General features: G+C 38.4%; 1 protein-coding gene across 1 annotated transcript in view; it reads left to right on the plus strand.

Annotated features, from left to right (window-relative positions):
- AHCTF1 (AT-hook containing transcription factor 1) overlaps positions 1–21073 on the plus strand; it is a 2707103-nt gene extending 2686030 nt beyond the window's left edge. The window contains exon 37 of the mRNA XM_044058692.1: positions 20602–21073. Within this exon, the coding sequence (XP_043914627.1) occupies positions 20602–20797 (196 nt within the window). The 3' untranslated portion in view covers positions 20798–21073. The remainder of the gene's footprint in view (positions 1–20601) is intronic.
- Positions 21074–22501: the final 1428 nt, after the last annotated feature.

Below are 22501 nucleotides of genomic sequence, written 5' to 3' on the forward strand. Positions count from 1 at the left end.
ATGTTCTGAGCTAATCAAACGTTTGTAAGATTTGGATTCCAATTTTGTGACATCTTCAGTTAGTAAATGAGTTTCTTGGAGAAATGTTAATTGAGAATTATGCAGTTTAAGGTATTTATTCAAAGATCTTCTCTTATTAGGATTATTTAATCCATTCATGTTTAATGATGTCATGAAACATTAATGTTCTGAATATCTGTTGTTGAATAACACTCCTTTCTTCCCGTATTTTATAAGTGAATAGAAATTGACTATTAGGAATACAGTTATAATTTACACGTAAAACGGAAAAAAAATGTTATCCAATGAAATATGTTTATATCAAATTCAGTTTTGTAAGATTTTGTGAACATCATTATAACTATTAACAGAAACTTATAACATTTGCTAATAACATAGACTCTTTCAACCCCCCCTCCAGAGTTAAAAACTCCTAATTTGAGTGACATCTGTCACCCAAATTGACCATCAAGCTAGCAACAACATTCATCTCCTCCCTGTCTAAGTGTATATGGTGTTGCATAATTTAACAAACATCCATTAGAATTGTATGTACCAATTCAAAAAACAAATTAAAGTAAATCAAATGTAACTGTTACATTTTAACTTTTGTCAAATGAATTCAACATATCATAAGTACCGGTTATATATTCTATAATAATACAAAAGTCATAACTAATTTATATGTAATGGACTGCTATAATACTCAATAAGTAAGCTAGTCCCCTGTCTCTTTATATATTGTGCCAATATCTAACAAGACTATTTCCCCATCTCCCTGCATCTTGAAAAAAAATTCTTCTTTCATAAATACTTTAATGGTGTTGTTATGTATGCCATATGGTTGTTATACTAATCAAAAGAGGCTTAAATAAAATAGAATTATAAATACAAGTGTAGAAACATAGGGGTATAAATGTATCAAAAATGCTGTTTATAAACACTCATAAATGCTTTTAATATAACCGTTATATTGTACAGGTTACTTAACTGCAGTTCTTTCATTTGACCTGTAGATGGCATTAGAGAGAGTCAATTCAAGCTATTATCCAGCTCTGTTCTCAGCACAAAGTTCAGACTATAAGCAGCTCCATGGAAACAACACTTTTTTCTTGCTTTCTGTTGAGGCAGTCGCAGTATGAACAGTTAGCAGAATTGTTCAGCAGTTCGGATGCACGACATTAAGGAGGGAAAACTTTTGCCGGTATTTTCTTCTTCTTTTTTTTTTTTTGAAAGCTGTAGATTGTCTCGTGGCAGGACCAGGAAACACAAAAGCAGACAAAACAAAAAGGCAGTAGAAGGGGGGAAGCTAATATGAAATAGCGCAAAGCCGAGAAACTCCATCTCTCAAACCCAGCAAACCACTATACCACCATAGGCACATTAATCCACACTAAACCCTTCATTTCAATAATATTGCTATGCATGATATGCTTGTTATACCAACTAATATAAAATGTACATAACTATAATAGAATTATGAAGACAAGTGTATAAAATGTAAGGGTTTAAATGTGTCAAAAGTGCTTTGTTTATGAACATTCATAAATGCTTAAATATAGCAGACATATATATGTTATTTATGTGCAGTTTTTCAGTTATGCTGTAGATGGCATTAGAAACCGTTTATTCTAACTATTATTCAGCTTTTATGAAGCTTCTCAGCACAGGGTTCAGTCTGTAAATGTTTCCATGGAAACAACACTTTTTTCTTGCTCTCCATTGTAGCAGCTGCAATGCGAGGACAAACCAAGGTCATTTAACAGATCAGATGCACGAGCTTGAGGGAGAACATTTACAGCTTTTCACTGAGAAAACTATTGATTAGCTTGTGGGAAAACTGGGAAACATAAAACTGAACAATAAGAAAGACATAAGGGAGGAATAGAAGCAATATAAAATGTTAAAAAAACAAACTCCATCTCCCAAACCCAGTAAACCACTAGACCAGCATGAACATATCATTATATACAAAATCATCCATTCCTTCACAACCAACAGCAAAGAGGAAAACAGAAAGAAAAACAAAAGAAATAAATTAACGCCTCTCCGTAAATATTTACATTTACATTTTTAAAATAAATATCAAATGAATTACTTGAAAACATATCAGGTCATTGAAAGGGAGAAAAGATAAACTTTTCATATGTCTATTACCACAAATAACACCACATTCTGGCAGCAGAACAGGAGATGGGAAACAATTATTAAAGCAACATTATGGCAACAATATCAGTGAAGAATCTCTCTTCACAGAGAGGCAGGGAAATAAAACAGCAAATAGTTAAAAACAAATGAAATTGAATCTGTTGTAACAAAGGCTCTCATTTTCTCATCTATAAGTCTCTGTATCTACTATAGTTCCCCAAAATACCATAAATTTCAGTCCCAAACATACGCAGCATTTATTATAACAGACAACAGCCACTACTTAAAGATGATAAATAAACAAATAAATAAATAGCTTTTACTTGCTATAGAAATTGAGCTAGTATAAACTAGACTTAATAGACTATAAAATACCATTAAAACTCTGTACCATAAAAAGACATTTAAACAACAAAGACTCACCTGTTGAACCATTTCCACTTCCCCAACTTCTGGGTTAGTTTTTAAGACTTGGGTAAATAAAAGCTATAGTAAAATAGCTTAATCAATCACTTATTTTTGAGCTTCTTTTTATGTTGAGAGACCTTCCATGAACTGTTATCAGCATTTCTTTTAAGGGTGGCATTTGCCCACTCCATATCTTTTATTTTATCAAGCAGTTTTCTTGTTTTGACAAAAGTAATGGCAGAGTCTATGTCATCAAATATTTTTGGACCATCTTGAAATATTTTTAATCTGGCAGGAAATAATAGGTGTGTCTTTGTTTGGGCTTTCTTTAGTTCTTTTAGCATTGGCAAAAAAGCTTTCTTTTGGCAATTACAGAAGATGAGTAATCATTATCAAAGCGTATGACATTTTTATATTTGATAGGAGATTTAGCCCAAGTAGTCTTTTAACACTATCTACTTGTCATGAGAAGATAAAAACTTCATTATAACAGATTTAGTCAAATTGGATTTACCTTTTTTTGCAGTAACCAAAGACCTGTGTGCTCTTTCTATTCCATATGAGAGAGCTTCAGGAAGCTGTAGTACATCAGAAAGCCAAGATGTTAAGAATTTTTCCATATTACCTTCTTCAACATTATCAGGCAGATCAAAAAGTCTAATACTATTTCTTCTTGATCTGTTCTCTAGATCATCAATTTTTGTTTGTAAAAGAATATTTTGTTTTAAGAGAAGGTCTATATTGTGCTCACCTTCTTGAATTCTAGTGTCCATGTCATTTAGTGTAGTCTCTATACCAGTAATCTTTTTTGCTGCTTAAGGTCTTTGTGTAATATTTCCATTTGCTGGGAACATTTTTCTTTTGAAGTTGCCCAGTTTCACATCCATTCTATCAATCTTTGTTGTCAGTTCTTGAATGTTAGTTAATAGTGACTGAAGTTCTTTCTTAATAGTTGTTTAGATAGTTTCTGAGGACTGTGTCTGAAAGGCCTTTGAGGTTTGGGTAAGTTATATGTGAGCACCTACACATTCTGCCAAGGATATAACCATCCAGCTTCCAAAAATTCAGGGCACATTCCATATGCCCAAACTCTCAGGCAGCTCGAGTTGAGCTGACTAAAAGATATATTTGGGTGCCAAGAACTTCAGAACTTTACTTCCGACAAAGACCACGCTTCTCTAAGGCTTTTCAGGTTTGATGGTAGGCTTGGTGCTGTTCCTTTGCTGGGAAGATAGGATTTTCCCCTCTATGGGAATTTATAATTTTCTAAATATTTCTAATATCCTACTTTTAAATGGGAATGTCATATTTCCAGTCAGTTTAAAAGTTGTGTAAAGCAACTGAAAACCATTTTTTTAATGTGGAGAAATAGTTTTAGTTTACTTTTTGGGAGGGGGGGCTGGCAAAAATAGCTTTTTACTGTGTTTTTGTATAAAAAAAGTGATTTTTAAAGATGTGTAGATTTTACCAGCATTTGCTGATTCTCTTCCCCAGGAAAGAGGCAATATTTTCAGCTTGACCATGGAGCAAACTACCAGTCCCATGCTTGGTCCTCCTTCCAGCCCACAAAAAGAAAAAGTTAAATGAACAGTTTTTGCAACCACAGCAGACTAGCAATTTGCCTCACGTGCAGGTGGATGACTCTACTGTGGCTATTTGTTGTACCTCAGAACACTCTTCTTTTACCCCAGATCCCTCTAGTGTAGCATCTACACTGACTATGGACCTGTGGATAGCCATGTCCTCTGCAGCTGTTGGGTCCCCCAGTGGGCAGGGGACAACCAACTTTTGGCCCTAAGAGAGGGAACAGAGAAGGCTTCCCTGTTATGTTAATACTTTACCCATCCCTGCGAAAGCTGCTGCTATTAGTAACATGGCAGGCCCCATTTTTCCTTTCAAAAAGAAACAGAAAACTAAGCATGTGCCTACTCCTCCTCAAAATTTCTTTAGACGGGAGTAGTTTAGTGGGTCTTACTTGGTTTAATTCAGGCTTTTAATCCTTCTTTTAAAGTAGTTTCTGATAAAAGAAATGGTGATACCTCTCTTCCTGAAGAGATTCAAAATTCTGAATCTGAACAGGAAGATGAAGTAACAGATGCAGGATTTTCTCCTCTGATTTCTGATTCAGACTCCTTGATCATCTGTTTCTGATTTTCTTTCTGTGAGATTATTGCTAGAATATGCCAGTGTTTTCAGCAGGAGAACATTGACGTTTCTCAGTCCATCAGAAAATACTGTGAGTTGTTAGAGAGGGAAATTCCAGAACCTACACCTATTCCTCCTGTTATCTCTGCTTTAGAGAATGTGTGTGTTACTGCCTGCAGTTTTCCTGATAGTCAGCCATCTGCCCCTAAGTAGGCCTCTATAGTATGTATAAAGTTCCTCAGCCTTCTAAATTTTTGTACACTATTCCCAAACCCTGACCCAGCATCTATTGCTTTAGTTGTTCTGATTGCTCTTAAACACTTAGTTAATTCCAATCCTACGCTTTCTGATAAGATTAGGGAAGTCATGAGTATGAGGGGAAAGTGTATACTTCTGCAACTTTGATTTTCAGAATTTTGAATTATCGGGCTAAAATGTCAGTTTGCTCTAATTGTGAAAGTATGAGGAATGTCTGTCTGCAGTTTCTTCTTGTGTGGAAAAATATGCATTGAATAATTTACTTTCTTCTTTTGCACAGGTCACTACTCATTGCTTACGATGTGTGTACGACTGTTGATACTACTGCCAGGACAGGGCTGTGGTCACTGGTACTGTTTTGAGGCGGTTTGTGTGGCTTCATTCTCAGAACCTTCCTGATGATGTAAGATTTTAAATTCCACTTTGTATAGCGAGGCTTGCTTTTCCAATTTTTCTAAGGGATTCTTTAACTCTGCATCTCATTTTGGCAAAAAGCAGAATAAACAGTTTCAACAAAGTACAGGTAAACAGACTTTTAAGTAGAAATGGCAAAGAGGTTCCAAAAAGAAGCCTTAGACCTCCTAAAACCAAGGACAGTCCAACAAGACTGGATGACTGTCCAATAGACCTTGTGACCCCCTTCCACCCTGGGTCCTTTTTTCTTCTAGAAAGTCTGAATTTCCATTACATTCATTGGCAGCAGTTTCAAACAAATGGGTCAAGATCATTCATCAAGGTTACATATGGCAATGGGAGGAAATTCCTCCTTTCCAGGAGGTCATTCCTCATCCTTCAGATTAGGTAATTCTTTCCACTGGTTCTTCATCACATGCTGTCCCAAGGAGTGATAGAACCAGTTCCTCACTTCCCAGATGGGGAATGTTTTTTTCTTCAAGGATGTTCTTGGTGCCAAAGAAAGAAAATGTTTGAAGACTAGTTTTGGATCTTTCTTTCCTTAACCAGTTTGTGATGGTGTCCACATTCAAAATTGTCACTTCACAACTTCTTACCTCTTCTGTCTCAGTCATTTTATATTCACGGATGTTCTTGGTGCCAAAGAAAGAAAATGTTTGAAGACTAGTTTTGGATCTTTCTTTCCTTAACCAGTTTGTGATGGTGTCCACATTCAAAATTGTCACTTCACAACTTGTTACCTCTTCTGTCTCCTTCAAGTTTCCTGCTAACACATAGACTTAAAAGATGCTTGTCACATACTTTTTCCTGGTAACACAAAACTTAAAAGATGCTTGTCACATACTTATTCATCTAGACTTCAGACACTTTTTAAGGTTTTGTGTGTCTGGATCACATTATCAGTTCTGTGCCTTACCCTTTGAACTGTCCACTGCACCAAGATTGTTCATTAGCTCCAGTTATAGCTCATTGTAGGCTACATGGTATCCACACTTTTTTCCATGTTTAGACAACTTGCTTATGTTTGCAGTGTCCTTTTCAGACTGTCAGGAATCTCTGTTGTATGAGAGATCTCTTACACAAGCAGGGATTCCAAGAGAACATTCAAAAGTTTGTCATGACTCATTCACACAAGATTGTGTTCCTGAGATTTCAACTAAACACCTCAGTTCAAAGAGCTTTTCTTCCACAGGAAGAAATAGATCTATATCACAATCTACTTCTAATGGTTTCCACTCTAACTTAGTTACTCCATCAACAGGCAATATTCTGTTTCAAGACTCCATGCAAAAAAGTCGCAAGACAGATGCCTTTTTTTTTCATTTGACAGGAAAATTCCTGTATGCTATTCCACCATTTCCACGGTACTTCTGAAGATTCAGAAGGAATCCTGCAAGATCATTGTAATCGCTACCTTCTGGCCCAGGCACCTGTGCTTTTCCCTTCTTTTGGAAATGACCAGGAGCAGTTACCACAAGCTTCCTCACAGACTGGATGTACTTAACAAGAAGAGGGGTGTTTGATACTGCATCAATCAATTTCAGTTGACTGCCTGGATAATAAGATTTTAATTCCTTTTAGGTACCTGTTACCTAGGACTTGCAGCAGGTAGTAATGGTGGCAAGAAAGCCTGCTACTAGAAAATCCTATATTAGCAAATGGAAAAGGTTTTCTAGATGGTGTTAGCAACATAACCAGCACCCATTCAGGGTAGTTGTTTTCTGGTTTTACAGTATTTTTATGAGTTACTATCCTATGGACTTTATTTGTCTGTCAAGGTTATTGGCCAATTCACATTTTCTGCCCATTGATCCTCCTATTTCAGTGCGTTCTCATGTCAAAATATTTTGAGAGGTTTTGCACAAGAGGCCTCCAAGTAAATCAGTGGCCCCTCATTGGAGTATTAATTTTGTGTTAGAGAAGCAAAAACTTGCTCCATTTGAACTAGCTAACCTGGCTTACTTGGTTCTCAACAAGGAAGCCAGTTTTAGTGATTGCACCAGTCTCTGCAAGAAGAGCATCTGAGTTTCACTCTCTTATAGTGAGTCAAATTGTTCAGGGTTTCTTTGAAAACTAATCTTTCTTTTATGCCTCAAGTGGTATCTGAGTTGACTTTAAACCAGGCTATCTTCCCCTTTTCTTTTTTGAAACTAAAAATGAGGGAGAAAGGATAATCTATACCTTGGATGCCACAGACAGCTTGGATAGTATTTCAACAGAACTAAATGTTTCAAACGTTCAGATCAATTGTTCATTTCTTGTGAAGGTAAGAAGGGACAACCTGTGTCAAAACAGGAGTATTTCAAATTGGTTGTCTAAGGGTATTACCTTTTGTTACCATAACAAAACATTTCCAGACAGGGTGAAGACCCACTCCACCAAGGCCTTGGCTTCATGCATGGCCTTTTGGAAAGGGTTGGATTCTAGAAGTATTGTAGAAGCTGCTACTTGGTACTGTGTACATACTTTTACACAGTACTATAAGCTTGCTTCTTTCTGTGGTCCTTGCAAAACCTGCCCTGGGCCTATTGTCTAGTAGCTTCTGGTCTCTTGACCTTACACCTCCCAAATGTAGTAAGATAGGGTAATATCTACCCTTACACTTATCCCTGCTGTAGCAGCCTTAGCTGTGATTAACATAGTTCAATTGTGTAAGTAAACGTAATATAACAGTAGATGTAATGATCACTGCTGCAGTGACCTCTCCTTCTCCCTTGTTTTTTGGTGTGTTTTTATGATAGGGTGAGGACTATTTTTGTTCATAGGATTGACCTTTCAAAGCTCAGCCTCCCTCTGTCTGACAGGAGAGCTGTGAAGGGCTTGATTGCCAAACTTAGTCAGCTCAGCTAGAGCTCTCTTGACATTTTGGGCACATGGAATGTTTCCTGAAGCTTTGGGAGCTAGCCAGCTGTTATATCCTTGACAGGATGTAACCCATATAGCTAAGGCTACTGCAGATCATTCAAACATTTACTGTTATGGTAAGTTTACTTACACCACCGTACTTTTTCTGCAAGACTTGGGAGTGTGTCATCCTGTGTTGTTTTTGGTTAAACTTGTAACATCTCCTGCATCACAGGGAAACTGTCCTCTTGCTTATGTTATCATCCAGATTTAACAAATTATTGCTTGAAAAGCTCTGAAACCTTCATTGAATTAATGTGTGTTTTCAAGAAGTATTGGTCCAAAGGTAATTTATTTCATTTGACTAGTTGTGTAACTGAAAGAACTTTTATGTAGTTTCAGGAGATTCCTCCCTGCCCAGTGAATCAAGTCTCCTTGCTTCCTCCCATTCTGCATCACATCCTTGCAGAAGGAGTAATAGTTTGACAAAGTCTTTTAAAGATTTTTCTTGTACCAAAGAGGGAAGGATCCTAGAGGCCTATGCTGAACTTTTCCTTTCTAAACCTTTGTCAAGATTCCAGAGATCAAAATGTTTTTCCTTTAATATTTTACCTCTTCTCGCTTCTCTAGCTTTCATGGTAAAACTAGACTTAAAAGGATGCTTTTCACATTCACATTTGCAAGAAGTTCAGACTTTTAACGTTCAGTGTGTCTTTCTTACATTATCAGTCCCCCCCCCCTTACACTTTGGACTCGCCACTGCGTCATGGGTATTCCTAAAGGTTCTAGCTCCAGTACTTGCTTATTGCAGACTTCATAGCATTTACATTTTTCAATATCTGGATGATTGTCTCATCTTTGCAAATTCTTTTTCCACTTGTCAAGAGTCTTTAGCAAGTGTTATTAATCATCTATTCATTTTGGGTTTTTAAATCAGCTTTTAAATGTCATCTTTTATCCCTTCTCACAGGATTGTATATCTGGAATGTCTGCTTTCTCCTGCTCTACGAAGAACTTTTCTTCTCCAGGCAAGGTAGAGACAGTTCATCTTGTTTTTTCTGACCAAAGCCAGGCATCTGTAAGGGACTTTTTCATGATTTTTGGATGCATGACATCAATGATTGCCGTGTTTCTCCTAGCCTGACAACACCAGAGGAAAAGCCAGTGGTACCTCAGTCAGTCTGCACTCTGCATCTGCACCCTTTATGTTTTCAGATCAGAGTTCTGGGATTTGTAAAAGGGAAGGTATCCCATTCTCCCTTCCAACCTCTCTCCAGTCTGTCACTACAGATGCATTAGACCTATTTTGGGGGGTGATTTTTCAAAGGGTTGAAAGTGCAAGCTCTGTGGAACCCCCTCAACACACACAAGTACATAAATGTAAGAGATTTGTCAGCATTGTTGAACGCTTTGAGCGCCTTAGCTTAGTCCCCTGGACCTGTAGAAGTTTATACAAACACAGCAGTGGTATATTGCACAAATAAAGGAGTACCAGATCATACACTCCTTTTAGCCTAGGAGATAGCACCTCAGCTCAGTTTGACTGTACAGGCTTCATACATTCCATCAGAGCAAAACATGGTTGCACACAATTTAAACAAAGCCAGGACAGACCCTCAGAAATGGAAACTTCATCCCGGGCTCTTCCAAGAATTGATTTAACTGAGGGGAATATCAATACTACTACTGTTTGCATCCTCTCAGAACAGACAACTAAGGATTATGCTTCAGGACTCCTTTCAAACAGGCTTAGACGACAGATGCTTTTTCATTCTGACAAGCTGGAATGGTCTTGTGTGCTTCTTTCACCCTTTCTGTAAGTATTCAGATTTATTGTAAAGATCAGGAAGGGCCTCTTAAAAATAATGGTGGCAACTCCCTTTTTCCCCTGGAAATAGTGGTTTCTCTCCCTTCTTTGAAATCTGGCCAAGGGCAAGTAACCACAGGCTTTCCCCACAGACTGGATTTACTCTCTCAAGGCAGGGGTTGTTTGATGCACCCCAACCTGAAAACTCTTCAGCTAACTGCCTTTATGATAGAATACTGATACCTTTTAGACATTTTGTTGTACAGAGGATATGTAGTAAGTTCTAAAGGAAGAAAATCGTATATGTGCCAAGTGGAAAAGGTTTTCTAGTTGGTGCCAGTCCAAGAACCAGGACCCTGTTCAGGCCCGGATGCCTGTGGTTCTTTGATTATTTGTGAGGGTTTGTCTTCTGGCCTTCCTTATTCCTCTGTCAACATTCACTTGTCTGCCATTTTTGCTTGCCTGCCCTTAGAATCTCCCCTTTCTGTCTGTCCTTAGGTTGAACAGTTTTTTTCAAAGGGATGCTTGCATATTCATCCACATAGAAAGCACATGGCTTCTCCTTGAGATCTTTGTGCTTAGAAAGTGTATTCTTCCATTTGATCTCTGTTATCAGGCTGAATTGAGGTTCTTAACATTAAAAACTGTTTACTCAGTGCTGATTTTCTGCTAGAACAGTATCTCGGTTACAGTCTCGTATGGTGAATCAACCCTATCTCATTTTCACAAGAACATTATTTAAGAATTAGCCTTTCTTTTATACCTAAAATGGTCTGAAGAGTTTCCCCTTAAGCCAGGCTATTAATATCTTCATCCCTGAACTTAAGAACAAGGGAGAAAAGATTCTTCATGTTCTGGATGCCAACAAGCAGCTTGGATACTACCTAGACAAAATTCAAGTATTCAGTAAAGATGATCAGCTATTTGCTCCTGTGAATGTAAGAGTAAGGACAACCAGTGTGAAAGCAGACTATTTCCAGATGAATGCTATTGCCTTTTGTTTTACTCACCCATAATAAGCCACTTTGAGGCAGGGTTAGCTCCCATTCCCCAAGGGCTTTGGCTTCTTTAGTGGCTTTCTTGGAAAGGATGGACTTGAAGTATTCTGGAAGCTGCTGCTTCTTCCTTTGTACATACTTTTACAAAGCACTACAAATTGCATTTATTTTCCAGGTCCAGAACAAGCTTTGTTAGAACCATTCTCCAGAGAATCCTGGATTCTTAATTTATTTGGACGGTGCAGTGGTGCAGCAGTATCGTTGTCGCATCACAGCAAGAGGTTCTCCGGTTCGATTCTCGGCTGGGGTGCCTTCTGTGTGGAGTATGCATGTCCTCCCTGCGTTCGTGTGGGTTTCCTCCAGGTGCTCCGGTTTCCTCCCACATTACAAAGACATGCATCTGGAGCCTTTCTCCCTGGGCCTCCGCTGAAAATTGGCTTTGTTCCAAGTCGGACTTTCACAGTTAACAAATGATTACTTAAATAAATAAATATTTTCCTCCTCCCTTCTTAGTTTCCAAGCTATGGTCATTGACTTATTTAGCTTAGGCTACTGCAACAGTGATCTAAACGGTGAACATACTACAGTTCTGTAAGTAAGCTTGCCATAAGTTCAGATATTCTGATAGATCACTGTTAGTAGTCAGCTCCCACTTATTTTGTCTGCTTTTCCTTTGTATTGCCTGGGTGTGAATGGCTTGACCTGTGCATATGTAGTGTACTGTAGGTTTGTTTCCTAGCATTATCCTTTCAGAGCTATTACCACCCCCTTTCTTGACAAAAAAGCATTGATTAAATGGAAGTACTGTCTTTATATTGGAACTCTGCTCGAGCTCCTGGCAGAGCATGTGGAGGGTGTCCTTAGGCTTTGAAAGCCATCTGGTCACTGTGATAGTGATTAGCTTAAACTACTGTAACAGTGATCTATTGGAACATCTACTGTTTTGGTACGTTTACTTATGCAACTGCACTTTTTTGGTTCCAACGAAAACAAGGACCTCAGGTCTATCCTGGATCTAAGTGGCCCAAGCACCTCTCTCTAGAAGACCCCATTCAGAATAGCCACTGTAGGAGCAATTTTACTGTTTCTGAATGCAAATGATTGTATTTGTTCACTAAAACTCCAGGATGCCCATCAACATATAAAACTGACACAGCATCTGTGCAGTTTCTGTACTTCGGCTGGCAGCCAATCACTTCAAATTCAGAGCCCTGCTCTTTGGTCTAACCGTGACTTCCTGCATGTTTACCAAGTACATGGCAGTAGTTGCAGCCCATATGTAAGATAGGAATCCATGTGTTTCCATACTTGACTGTTTGCTGCTACAATGAAGGAGTCTGTCATAGCAGTCAGAAGATCTGTACCTATTCTTGGGTATTTCCATCCGCTATGAATCATACTCTGTCCATCATCTTCATAGGATGCCATTTGGATGCAGCAAATTGCCGAACTTCAACTCAGTCCCAGTTATATCGATACATCCCACTAGCCTCACTGGTGATTGGAGTTCTTGGTTTGATTACTTCAACTGTTTCGATGGTCATTCATGCACATTTCATTGTGATAATTTTAAAATGGCTGCTTATTTTTCAGTGATCCAGACATTCTGATCCCCCCTCAGCTCCTATATGCATAACCCATCCATGCAGTCACTTGCTGTAGTCCACCAGTGGCATTACTGTATCTTGTGAGGGGTTTCTTTATCTCCTGTCTGGAATGAAAACTCGAGATGGCGTAGGCAGATGCAAGCTTTATACTAGAAGCATTTTTATATCCTGGGGGAAGGTGTCTGCTGCACTTAGGAGGAAGGATTCTGTACTTTGAAAGCTAGGATGGGTGAGACGTTTGCTTAACTAATGGTATATCCCAAATTGTTGTGCCACCACTTTGTTTCATGTCATATAAAGTTGGTCTTTTTCGGTCAGAAATCAAAAGCAAAAGTCTAGTAATTGGGGTAGGTTTTTATATTACTTTTGAAAATTAACAGATGAGGGTAACTAGGATACCTGCCTCATGTAATCCGTGTTAATTGAGTGGAGACTGCACTGCTAATTAGATGTCTTCTAGGTCACATGGGTGTGGTGATATGTTTAGATTTATTTTTCAGTTGAATTGTGCAGGTTATAGGCCACATTAAAGGTGGGAAAAGCTTTGAAATGATTTATTGTGGTCTCATTTTTTTATATCACAAAAAAAGTGACATTTTTAACAGGGGTGTGTAAACTTTTTATATCCACTGTATATAAATAAAGGGGCCCCTACTCTTTTTGATATGTTCTATTGGATCGCTCTGCCTATAAATTTGAGGCCATGTAGGATTCATGTTCTGTAGAAGGGATAATTAAAGTTCCCATTGAATAGGGTGTTAGGTTGGATGGTAAGCGTCTCCAGTAGGTCCAAGTATGCACTGTGAGCTTCATGGGACATGGAAGGGATCTATCGCTGGCTAGGATATGGTATGGGATTTTGTCTGTGATTTTCTGTACATTCTAGGAACTGCAGCATGTCATCCTGTTTGACCACCCTAGAGGTATGTTTGTTATTGATGTAGATGGACATCACCTCCTCATTTAGTCCTTGTCTGTGCAGCTACTGGTCTAAAAGTTTGGAAGACACTGAAACCTTGCACTGCCAGGGTACTCTGTGTTGCTTTAAACCATGTCTCGGTAACTGCACAAATGTCTGTATTTTCAAGTGTGAGGAGGGCTTGGGGAGGTGTAGTTATTTAGGCTCTTGGCGTTGAGTAATAACACCTTCAGGTTCAGTTGAGTTGATTTTACTATGTTGATAGATGCATCAATTTGGCATTGCCTAAAAAAAGGGTACCATGGGAGATGTATAAAGTTTTACCCAGTATTCAAAAGCGTAGGTGAGGAAGATGCAGACCATCCTTGCAAAGCAACATGGTCTGTTAACTATGTTGTCCTAAGATTGGATCCCCTTAGAGTGACATCAGCAACACAGCCATTTGTTAAAATCAATCTTTTTTTTTTTGCTCATGTTGTGGCATCATCCTCAGTGATGGTAATATGCTGCTCAATGGTAGGCTTGAGACGCACGGTCTGAAAGCTCCATAATGTCTATCTTCATATAGTCCAGCGAGGTACATCTCTAGTCATTTACACCTGCATGGGCAATGGTGGAATCCTAGTGGTAGCTGTAGTGTAATAACTTGAATGTGTGCATGATATGGCTGATCCTAGCTCCAAGTAAGCAACTAACATTTTTTTTGCTCTTCCTAGATAGAGGACCATCAGTATATCTTACAATGGAGTCCCCTATGATGAGAGTCCTGGGAAGTGTACGTTTGCCTTAGAGGCTTACTATTTGAGGCTTCACTGTGAGTGACAGTATGTATGTTGTTAGGTGCTGTTTTTGTCTGAGTGCCTTTGGGCTTGCAGAGGCATATCTTTGACAATGGGTGGTCTAGGCAATCTTTGTTCTTTGGGAAGATTGCGCAAACTTCTTTTTGCTTGTCACAAACTTTTTGCCCTCCTCTGCTTGAATCATTACACCCCTAACAACTTTCCCTCCTGCGTTTAAATTAATACTTCCCTTCTTACCCCCCCCAACAACACTTGTCATCTTGCTCTTTTTCTAACTGCCCACCATCCACAGCTCTACCCCTGTCGTGCATCTCCTGTATACCTAAGTTATAAACCTTCTGGATACAATAATTTGGAACAGGCAGCTTAAACAGAAACAGTGCTATCATGCTCTCTCAGCCATATGCTGTTGTCACTCTCCTCCTATATAATACTAATGTCTTCCATCCCTTCCTACATAATTTTATAATTAACTTCATTTCGTATCTTGACCTCCTTGCAAACCTTTCTTTACTGTAATGAAAGAACACTGAACTTCTTTACAATAATGTTTCCCTTCTGCAGTATCAATCCATTTACTTCTGCAAGATTTTACATGTGGACCAACTGTATAGACTTGTTGAGATAAAACTTTACTGTAGTTACCTGTCTTGTAATTATTGTTTCATAAGAAATGTAATTGTTCTGAGAACTGTCTGAAATTTACTTGTTAATATAAATGTACTGTGGTGGAGCTTTTCTTTCCAGGCCTCCACTGAAAATGGGTTCTGTCCAGTTGGACTTTCCCAGTCAACAAAAACAGATATAGTGACTCACCATACATTGTTCTGTGTGTGTGTGCATGGGTTTATCGACCTGATGTGTACTTGTATGTGAGTTTATCCTTCAGCATCGTCATGTAAGTACACCTCTTACATACTTTTGTCATCATCTTTAAGGATTAAGTGGCTGTTGGTAAACATGAGACAGTTGTTCTGTTGTCTCATGATGCTCATGTCCACCAAGCTGGCTTCAGAGAAGTTACGAAATTGCATATCCATTCTGTCCAGTCCTTTTGATTGATAATCTACAAGGGGGGGGGGTGGTGTATTGGGGCGAGAAGGCTATTAAGGGTGCTTTGTTGATGCAGAATAACAAGGGTGCGTTATTGCAGATTATGCTGAACAGTACTAAATTCTACTAACTTTAATGTTTACACATTACTGAACTCTTCTAAATCTGTAGGGTCTATAATAAATCAGCGAATGCTTAAAAAAGTGAACGCTGATTTATCGACACCCATGTAAGCGAAAGCTTACAATCCCGAACACTCGGAACAGCGATTTTTTTTCCCCAGGGAAAAAAATCGCTGTTACACAAAAAAAAAAAAAAACTAGAAAACATTACACAAAGTGGGGGGCTTTGCCCCCCACCCCCCTACTTAAATATACCAACTCCGAGATTGCAATACACTGACCAAAATGGCAAAGTAACAGAGGTGGACAAGCGCTTTCTTTCTCAGAGAAAGAAATCTCTTGTATGCCATTTCGCTGTTTTGCACTTTCAAGTTCGATCAAGATGCATTTGAAGGATTGCATCTTCGATTATATAATGGGAACCCAATCTTTAGGTATTGCCACTAGATGCCCAACTAGCTCCTCTAACCTTGTTGGCATGCAAGGTGTTTGCTGTATATTTCTACTTTACAGGGTACAGTTTTATGGACTCTTCTACATGGAAAATTTGCTTTCTAGGTGTTTGCTTCTATACAGGGCACTATTAACCCATGCAAATGTGCAAAATATATAATGGCACAGAAAAAAGAAAAAAAGAAAAAACAGAAGACAAACTAATGAGCCCTCTGGCCAATAAAATGACTATACTAGAAGTTGTATCGTGTATTTTCCAACTCAGGTAGACCAAGCAAACACTTCCTACCAGAAGATGATGAATAAACCCAGTCGTCCTAATGTAAAAATACAGTAAAAGTGACCCACAAGTGTAGTACTACCACATACCTGTTAAACAGCTAGCTGGAAATCCCTTGCTGAAGGCGATTTCATGACAGTCTTACAGCAGTTACAAGTGAGAGGGAGAGCAATTTTTTTTTTAAAAAATACAGTGAAATGCACACACAAAAGCAGGAAACAGTATTGTGCTCTCAGAATAATGTAGCCAAGTGCAATGTAGCAATCAAAAGTACTTAGCTTTGCCTGGATGGCACCAGATAGAAGTAAAACACTTCTGGAACACAAGCTAGGATACCAAGCTTTGCTGAGGTCTGGGAAGATGAGTAGGAGACAATATGTAGTAAAGGAAGATTACTCAAGAGCAGTACTGGTTTGCTGGGTAAGGCACTTAGAATCGTGGGTCTGTGGAAGATCAATGGATGGGAAAATTACTTAAATAGCTTGCACAACAGACACTATCCATGAAAGAGGGGAGGGAGGGACTTTGAAACCAGATTACCATAAGGGATGGAGGCTAGAGCCACAGCATTATAAAACCACCACAGCAAAAGGGTGCGAAGGCTGAATTTTTTTTTTCAAGGAACAAGCAGGCTAGTTGGAGAGGCATCCAGTCAAATAAATTTGTCAGAATATAACCAGTAATAATCTTCCAATGTGAATTGGACAACTCTAGAAAAAAAATGTCTGAACCATTATAGTCCTGAAAGTGAATTTTCTCATGTTATGATTTACAACTATAGTAACTTGTCTTCATAATTACATAAACACATGGATACTGGAGGGGGCAGTCTTTAGATAATTAAAAAAAAAAAACTGCTAGAGATTCTGTCTGAGTGGTCTTCATTGAAGTGTTAATTGTTACCTGCTGCAAATGCCTTTGTCAAAGATCTGTATCCTGGCTAGCTGTTGAGTTTATGTTGCCAGAAAAGGGAGCATTACATAAACGTTTGCTGGTTTCATTATGAAGCAGATGGTATTTACAGCACTTGAAGTAAAGATCAGGCAGCCATTTAACTTGCTTCCATGATATTAATGTTTTCTATTTAGCCTAGAGCAATTTTTGCTAGTCTGCAAGCTTGTTAGCATTACCTGTAATAAAAAGTACATTTGTGAACACTTCCCTGCTATTGCCATCTTGTAATTGTGAAGCACTTTTGTTACATTTTGTTGATATTAATGGCTATTGTGCCACAGAAGTCAGATTGTTATGCTGGTTCCAAGCATGTTCTTATAATGTGAGTATCCATATGCTTTCAGCAGCAAGATGCAGTTTTACGCATTTCCCTGAACATTTTGCTACTTGTAGTAAATTTCAGGCTTTTGTCAGAGTGGTTAGTTGCTAATGTTTAATGCTACTTTATTTAAATGCCTGACTCAGGAGAGGCTTAGAGTGACGTTCTTTATACACAGTGCCAGCTTGTATTTTGTCCTGTAAGTCGAGCCTACATGTGCTGTGGTTACTTTGTCATTATATATTCTGCCAGTGGTTAGCCTTATTTAAAACCCAGCTGTAGTCTAAGGTAAGGTAAAACTGGATGATTCCCCATTGTACTTAACATGGATTTTATGTTAGGGATTTGTGGATTTAATAGATTTAATTATGAGAACCTTGTTTTGACTTTAATAATGCTTTTGGCAAAAATGTTTAACAAAGAAGTGGAAACAACTCTATTCCGATATTGCAAGACTTGGCAGAGGTGCTATCTAAATTAAAATACTTAATGAAGTTACAACTCAAATCTACTTCCTGTCTACAGGTAGCCAGGAAATGGTATTTGTTTGTGAACTGGTTAAATTGGTAGAATTCTGACAACGTTAAGACTGATACCTTATCATAGTACTAAAATGCAGAACTAAGTGAAAATATCATGAGTAATTGTTTCTATCTGATGTTTGCTTGCTCAAATTATTGTACTGTTATGTCTTGGTTGCCATGTTGAACAGTGTTACTTGTCAATGGATGTTAAACTTCTTGCACAGAATTTTATTCTGTCATAATAGTTGTGTGCAAAAGTAAAAGTGACTGAAAAGAGCTACAGCAGTTTATTCCAAGCTTTAAAGAAGCTTGGCATGGTGAATATGTAAGCATTCTCTGATGCAGGTTTCCAAGGGGAAAAAAAAGTCCAAAAGCATTTTAGCAGTACCTGAAAGTAATGCTTTCTGTTTTAGTAGCCAAAAAATGAAAAAAAATATGCCATCACCCTGACATATTAAGGGAAGGGAGGGATAAAGCCTTTACTGTGACCCATATGTTCTGAGATCAACTAGTGACCAATGCACTGGATGAGCCATCATGATGGGGTGAGAAGTAGGGTTGCCACCTTTTCAAATGGCCAAAGTGGGACATTTTTGGTACAAACATCAGATTTTACAGGCCGACACATACCTACGATCAGTACAAAAGTTAGAACTTAAATTTTTTGCCTAAATAAAAGCTTATTTTTGTATCATTTTAGTTGCTTATTCTGTTTCTTATAACATTTAGGTATTTCAGATACAGAATAACTGTTTTATGCAACTATTACATAAAATATAGGAAATAATTTTGTCCTAAAATGTGAGGACATTTGCCATTTTTACAATTTTTTGTCAGGACACAACTGCCCAAAGAGGGACTGTCCCTCGCAAAGTGGGACAGGTGGTAATCCTAGGTGAGAGTAAGCCAGGACCATGTCATGTGTCCTTGGAAGAGGAAAGTGGCCCAACCTTCTATACTGACAGCTTATGTAACTTTTGGGCTGGGGACATGCTTGACTCTGCCAAGCTATTTTATGTTAGTCTTCTCCAAGTTTATGCCAGAGTGTACACAGGTTCTGGGAAAGAAAGAGGCTTTGTGTCTGTGGGCATATGCATCAGTTACTGGTTGTTGAGTTAAGCTAGAAAATAACTCTGAAAGCTGTTCCCATGACAAGCTGCCACCAGAGCTTAAGTCTTACTTTCCACAACTTGAACCAACAAGAAATATCACTAGAAGGTTCATAGGTTGTGGTACTAGGCTATCGGCCCTAGGGCCTATACAAGCCTAACCATAACGATTCCCTGGCTATTTCTTCCCAGAATATTTACTTCCCTGGCCCCCTGTCTAGCAGGGCGACGGACGCTGATTTCCTTTTGCAAGAAAAAGATCCCTGTTCCCCTAACAAGGTGCTATCAGTAAAAGGAATGGGTTAATGATTCTTCCAGGAGACTTGATAGTCAAGAAGGCATGGGAGAAAACAGTAAATGTGAAACATTTTGTTATAATAGTAATGTGCACAAGCCGGAGTAAAGTTTAGTTTGAACGGTACTTTTCCGTTAACAGGGCAACAATGTTTGCGAAACAGAAATGTTGCCGCGAAGCCTAGGAGTTCTGCACATGGTTTCATGATTACATCTTCACAGTTTCAGCGCTTTTTGCTATTTTACCCAGCCCTTTGTCAACAGTTTCACTCACATTTCCCACAGAGGCTCCTATTTTTGCAAGTGCTTTGTCCCCACAGCGTTACTATTTACATTGACAGAGATGGCTCACAGCATTACAGATCAATTCACAATGACCATTACAAATTAGCACACGCTGGGAGTGGGGAGCAGTTGCTTACTGTTTGGCAAAAAACGTATGCGATTTAAAGCATTTTCAGGAAGTAAGAGGGAAGCTTGTTACAACTGTCCCTGAAAGCTCCACGAAGGTGGGACGAAAACCATCTGCTCTCACTTTAGATCACCCACAGTTAGTAAGAATGTGAACACAGTGCCCCTTAAAAATCAGCACATGCTCAGAAAGATGAGCACGTCCTTATTTCCTGCCAATATAACGTCAGTAATGTACACCATCTTTAGTAACTAAGGGGATCTTTCTACAGGTGTCTGTGTAAGCGGCACTGACTTTAGAGGAAGTCACTCCCACGACAAAGTTTACATTAAACGCAGAATACAGCAGCAAAATAAGCAGCAGTGACTTGCACGGAAAATGTAGTATACTCGGACAACAATGCCAAATTACAACCTGGAGAAAAGAATACCATAATCACGAATGACAACTGATAACATAAGTACGACTGGGAGGGCAGACACAGTGTGACGAGCAGAAAAAAAAACAGCTTCACATCAAATGCACGTTAACACTGTTGCCCTGTTAATGGAAAAGTACCATTTGAACTATGCATCCATTGATAAAGAAGCTGCTTAAATGGGTCTGAATGGTTACAGGTTAGTTAAAAATGTATACTTTGAGGTGGCTGCTAGGTGATAGAAATCACTTTTTTTCTGGTAGTGTGCTGTGTTGACATTTCTGAATGTTAACATTGTTTTTGTTTTTATTTTAGAAGACTTAAGGGAGGCTTGTGGTCACCCCCACCAGTTGAAGTTAATCTCATTTCTCCTTTGCCCAGCCCACTAGAAGAGTACATGAGTAATCGGAAGGGAGCTGATGAGGCAACAACTAAAATGATCCTTAGAACTAACAGAAAGAGACTGATGTCTGCTTTCCCAAAGCCAGTCACACGGAGGAAGATGTTGTGATTTTAAGTGGGAAGTCGGAGTTTTTACCTGTTGGTGTTTATAAAAAAAAAAGTCATCGGGAATTGTGTGGCTTCTTGAAAAAGTATCTGATTTGGTGTAATAATTTATATAAATTATTGTACATTTCATGAAAGATTGTCTTTATTAAGAAAGATAACTGAGTCTATTTGTTTCTGCCAATTTTTCTATTTTATATTAAAACTTCATACATTTATAATAACTGTAAATAATGTTTTATTTTAGGAATGTTATAAATAAAGTGTACACTTCGCTATACTTGTGTTTTATCACCTTTCTGAGTAACAAGTGAAAATGTTTGTAAAAATAACTGTAGTAATTCATTTGGTTGCTCCAAAATGAACTTTTCTACTTAAGAAACTCAAAATAGTTGAAAAGGTTAACATAAAAGAGATGATAAAATTGTATTCTGGTTTCTTCTAAAGTATAAACCTTAATGGATTTTGTGATGGCCAGCAAAGGGGTATGGTTTCATGAATCACACCACTCAGTTTGTGAGTGGCAGGGGCTAATGACCTTTAAGTTTGATTCACTGTCCTAATAAGTATAGATAAAGAACAGAGAAAGTAAATTTAGGAATTTGGATCAGTGTAAATGACTGACATTTTGCCTTAGGAGTGTATAGAAAATCTGCACTGTTGCTTTGGTATATGGTTGTACACCAGCCGCACCCATATAGGCAGAGCTATAGCTGACTCATTGAGTAATGTTGCCTTGCCCTCTCAGCTCTTCAGCTGAACACAAAAAAATGTCCCTTAATCTGGCACTTCAAGCTAGATACCTGCCTCCACAGCTTTTTAGTTGAAGAGCAGAAAAAAGGACAATTTATACTTTTTAACTGTGCCAAGTCTCTTGCTACAGCAGATTACCAGACAAGAAGAGCTGAAGTCCTTTCCTTTGTCAGCACTCAGAAATGCCGATATTGAAAAGAATGCATATCCCCTGTAATACCTTGTGGCAGCGGTGACTGCATGCACACGCTAATTTCCAAGTGAGGTTCATAATATCATTCAGTGCTAGAACTCATTTTTGCTTTATGGTAGAATTGCCACCATTTAGGTCAAGCCTGACAAACTCTAGTTACATTTCCGCACTTGGAAAAATAAGCCAGATTTAATACAAGCATTGATGGTAGTCTATAGCCAAGTTCATTCAGAGACTGGATGGCTAGTCACAACACAGAAATAAGAACTCGTAAATAACCATCTTTTGAAGTTAAATACAATTAAGGTTATGCAGAACAGTTTGAGAAATTAATAATGCATACAACTTCAGCTTTGCACAGAGGAAATACAGAACTGTTTCAGCAGATATTTTGCTTGTAAAAAAGTATTGCCAAGCTTAATATTTTTTGATGTATAATCTGGTTAAAGGGATTGCAAGGCCTTATTTTCCATGAGCTAATAAGTGCAAACCATAACAGGCAAAGTCACGAATTTGGAGAAGCTGTTCCAAGGCAAACAAAAGTAAGTAGTAGCTGACTAAATGAAAATGACACAAGGCTACTTCTGCCTGTGGGCATGTCTGTGAAAATTCAGCTGCACTATTGGTTATTCTTAAAAAGGCTATGAGATAATGCAGAAAGTAAGGCAAGAGTCAAGTCCATTCTCATGATGAGAGGTTACTTGTGTGTATAGCTGCTGTGATTTTGGACCTCAGATTTAGCCTTGCTCCTCCTAGATTGAT

This window comes from Protopterus annectens, chromosome 1.part2, assembly GCF_019279795.1.
Source record: "Protopterus annectens isolate FY-2018-M chromosome 1.part2, PAN1.0, whole genome shotgun sequence".
NCBI lineage: Eukaryota > Metazoa > Chordata > Ceratodontiformes > Protopteridae > Protopterus > Protopterus annectens.